The following is a 3,725-nucleotide window of genomic DNA, read 5'->3' as shown; positions in this document are numbered from 1 at the left end:
CGATCCAGCCCTCTGAAATGTCTTTATAATATACAGCGCTAGACCCTGATATTGATGCGATCCAGCCCTCTGAAATGTCTTTATAATATACAGCGCTAGACCCTGATATCGATGCGATCCAGCCCTCTGAAATGTCTTTATAATATACAGCGCTAGACCCTGATATCGATGCGATCCAGCCCTCTGAAATGTCTTTATAATATACAGCGCTAGACCCTGATATCGATGCGATCCAGCCCTCTGAAATGTCTTTATAATATACAGCGCTAGACCCTGATATCGATGCGATCCAGCCCTCTGAAATGTCTTTATAATATACAGCGCTAGACCCTGATATTGATGCGATCCAGCCCTCTGAAATGTCTTTATAATATACAGCGCTAGACCCTGATATTGATGCGATCCAGCCCTCTGAAATGTCTTTATAATATACAGCGCTAGACCCTGATATTGATGCGATCCAGCCCTCTGAAATGTCTTTATAATATACAGCGCTAGACCCTGATATTGATGCGATACAGCTGTTTTTTATTTAAATATTATTAGCTTACCTGTATTGACAGACATAGATAAATCAACAGAATTGTGTACTGTATTTGAATCAATAAAAAATCTTTTTTTAAGAAATACATTGAAAAATAATTATACAAAAGTAAAAAATATATAATTTAAAAAAAAATTAGTAACATTCCAAAATATAATTCTCTTAAAGGGAATTTTACCTGGAAGTGACGGCCAAAAATGAACTATTCCCTCTGGAAGTTTCTTCCCCTTTAACAAAACTACCATGGCATCTGAATTTGCAGAACGTCTCTGTGGTCTTATTTTTTTTCCATGTGTAATTGAATTCTATGCAGACAGGGCTGGGAATCAGACTCCTATCCCACAGCAGCGTGATCCATTCCAGGTTTTACTGCTACCAGCTTGATCAGCCCCCAGTGTGTCTAGCTAACAAGCTCAGGTGTGTCTTCCAAAGGAAATATTTCAGACTTCACTTCTAGTCAATATTCCCTATTCAATATTGTGATCTTAACAACCAGAAGGCTAAAAATTAGTACAATCTAGTTTACATTCATCAGTAGGTTAAAATGTATTTACAATCAATTAGAAATCACAGATCAGTGTCAATTCAACGGCAAACGTTTCCACTAGAAGTCTCTCTCAGCGTCTTCAGTGTAAATTCAATGGCAAACGTTTCCACTAGAAGTCTCTCTCAGCGTCTTCAGTGTAAATTCAACGGCAAACGTTTCCACTAGAAGTCTTTCTCAGCGTCTTCAGTGTAAATTCAATGGCTTAAAATGCTGAGAAAGACTTCTAGTGGAAACGTTTGCCGTTGAATTTACACTGAAGACGCTGAGAGAGACTTCTAGTGGAAACGTTTGCCATTGAATTTACACTGAAGACACTGAGAGACTTCTAGTGGAAACGTTTGCCATTGAATTTACACTGAAGACACTGAGAGACTTCTAGTGGAAACGTTTGCCATTGAATTTACACTGAAGACGCTGAGAGAGACTTCTAGTGGAAACGTTTGCCATTGAATTTACACTGAAGACGCTGAGAGAGACTTCTAGTGGAAACGTTTGCCATTGAATTTACACTGAAGACGCTGAGAGAGACTTCTAGTGGAAACGTTTGCCATTGAATTTACACTGAAGACGCTGAGAGAGACTTCTAGTGGAAACGTTTGCCATTGAATTTACACTGAAGACGCTGAGAGAGACTTCTAGTGGAAACGTTTGCCACTGAATTTACACTGAAGACGCTGAGAGAGACTTCTAGAGGAAACGTTTGCCATTGAATTTACACTGAAGACGCTGAGAAAGACTTCTAGTGGAAACGTTTGCCATTGAATTTACACTGAAGACGCTGAGAGAGACTTCTAGTGGAAACGTTTGCCATTGAATTTACACGGAAGACGCTGAGAGAGACTTCTAGTGGAAACGTTTGCCATTGAATTTACACTGAGAGAAGGAGAGGAGATACCTTGTATGGGACAAACTAAACAAGAATTCAGCACAAGATCTCAAGACCTCAGAGTCTCTTCTTCTATAGAAAGGCTAAAATAGAATTTACATTTAAGCAAGTGACTGTGCAGTATTTGAGTTATTACAGTGTGTTAGGTATTAAAAATGTGTTGCCTATGGATACTGTAATGGACTGTGTATAAAGGAAATGCATGAATTAAAATAAATTAATATGTAATATATGGAACTATAATTGAGCTCCATAACAAACCTTCTACCTCGCTTCCATGCCCCACTCAACGCGGGTTCAAAACCCTGCTGTCCTCCGATACTGTGCCTCCATGGTGATTTAGCTGGCCAATCCGCTGCCAGTCCGAGCTGCCCTCTGACCAATCCGAGCGACGAGGAGGCGGGAGCATTGAATCCACAGCGGGAGGGTTACCTCCCTGCTTTAATATTGAGCTAGTTTTTTGTTTCAGTAACAAAATGCTTAAAAATGATTGATTATCGGAAGCAAAGAGAGATTCGGTTTCGTCAACGCTTGGACGGGACCCTAGCCCCAAGGCATGCTGGGAAAGAACCGCCAACATCCCGTCAAACTCACAATGATCGAGTCTTCACTCGACTAGAAATGGGCGTTGAGGGGGAATGCTTGACAATGATTGGCTGTCAATCTTGTGGTCATGGAAACGAGGTAATAGACCTCCAGGGCAGTTGGGGGCGCTGTTCATTTCAGTGCAGACAGTGGATTAGTTTTTACTGCTCGATACCAAAAACATTTTTGAAGTTTTCCTCGAACACAGAGTGGAGTTTCTGGCCCATTCTGCCATACCGATTATCCTGGGGGGGGGGGGGAGAGGGGGAGAAAGAGAAAATTGTTATTAGCTTATTTTCTTGTTTGCTAAACAAACCAGGTCCAGGGATGGGAATCAGACTCCTATCGCACAGCAGTGTGATCCAGTCCAGGTTTTACTGCTACCAGCTTGATCAGCCCCCAGTGTGTCTAGCTAACAAGCTCAGGGGTGTCTGATTATTAAACTCCTAGTGAAAGCAGGACTGGATCACACTGCTGTGCAGCGGGAGTCTCATTCCCAGCCCTGTAGATAGACTTTGGTTGAAGGAGGTTTGTAGCTGATTTTATAGTGAAGAGAGCTACAGGATATTGCTGGGAACTGTGGGATATTTAGACAGAGAGATCAGGGAGGGGAATCAGACTCCTATTGCACAGCAGCGTGATCCATTCCAGGTTTTACTACAACGGCATTTTTCTAGCAAGTTACTTTAAAATGTAATCAGATTACAGTTAGAAGTTACTTTAAAATGTTAATCGGATTACAGTAATGCATTGCTCCCCACACTGGAAGGGGGTGCGGGTGATATCTTGAGAAATGTGATTCGAAAGGGCTGGAGGCTCCACCTTGTGCAGCTGGGCACAGTTTTGGAAGATCAGGTTAACATCTCTCACGAACTCCCCCACCGTGGAGTAGCGATCGCTGGCCAGCTTCTCCTTGACCTTGTCCAGCCACATGGGCATGTCAATGAAGTCAGTGTAGCCCTCCACCTGGGGAAAGAGGAGAGAGCAGAGGGGGCAATGGGAAAGGGAAGCATTGTAAAGCACAGAGAGGTCTGGTAAAGCATAGGGAAGCATTGTAAAGCACAGAGAGGTCTGGTAAAGCATAGGGAAGCATTGTAAAGCACAGAGAGGTCTGGTAAAGCATAGGGAAGCATTGTAAAGCACAGAGAGGTCTGGTAAAGCAT

At 42.4% G+C, this 3,725-nt stretch overlaps 1 protein-coding gene across 4 annotated transcripts in view; it reads right to left on the bottom strand.

The window, feature by feature from the left end:
• Positions 1 to 507: 507 nt before the first annotated feature.
• LOC117432743 (nuclear body protein SP140-like protein) overlaps positions 508 to 3,725 on the bottom strand; it is a 19,879-nt gene continuing 16,661 nt past the window's right edge. For 3 of the 4 annotated variants that reach the window (XM_059020243.1, XM_059020244.1, XM_059020245.1), the window contains 2 exons: positions 3,385 to 3,528; positions 508 to 2,807 (listed from right to left, as the gene is read on the bottom strand). In XM_059020243.1, the coding sequence (XP_058876226.1) occupies positions 2,724 to 2,807; positions 3,385 to 3,528 (228 nt within the window). In that variant the 3' untranslated portion in view covers positions 508 to 2,723. The remainder of the gene's footprint in view (positions 2,808 to 3,384; positions 3,529 to 3,725) is intronic. The other variant, XM_059020246.1, reaches the window with a different exon arrangement.

The sequence above is a fragment of the Acipenser ruthenus genome, unplaced genomic scaffold, assembly GCF_902713425.1.
Source record: "Acipenser ruthenus unplaced genomic scaffold, fAciRut3.2 maternal haplotype, whole genome shotgun sequence".
Taxonomy (NCBI): Eukaryota; Metazoa; Chordata; class Actinopteri; order Acipenseriformes; family Acipenseridae; genus Acipenser; species Acipenser ruthenus.
The sequence above is the reverse complement of the archived record's forward strand: the minus strand, read 5'-3'. Positions and strand labels throughout refer to the sequence as shown.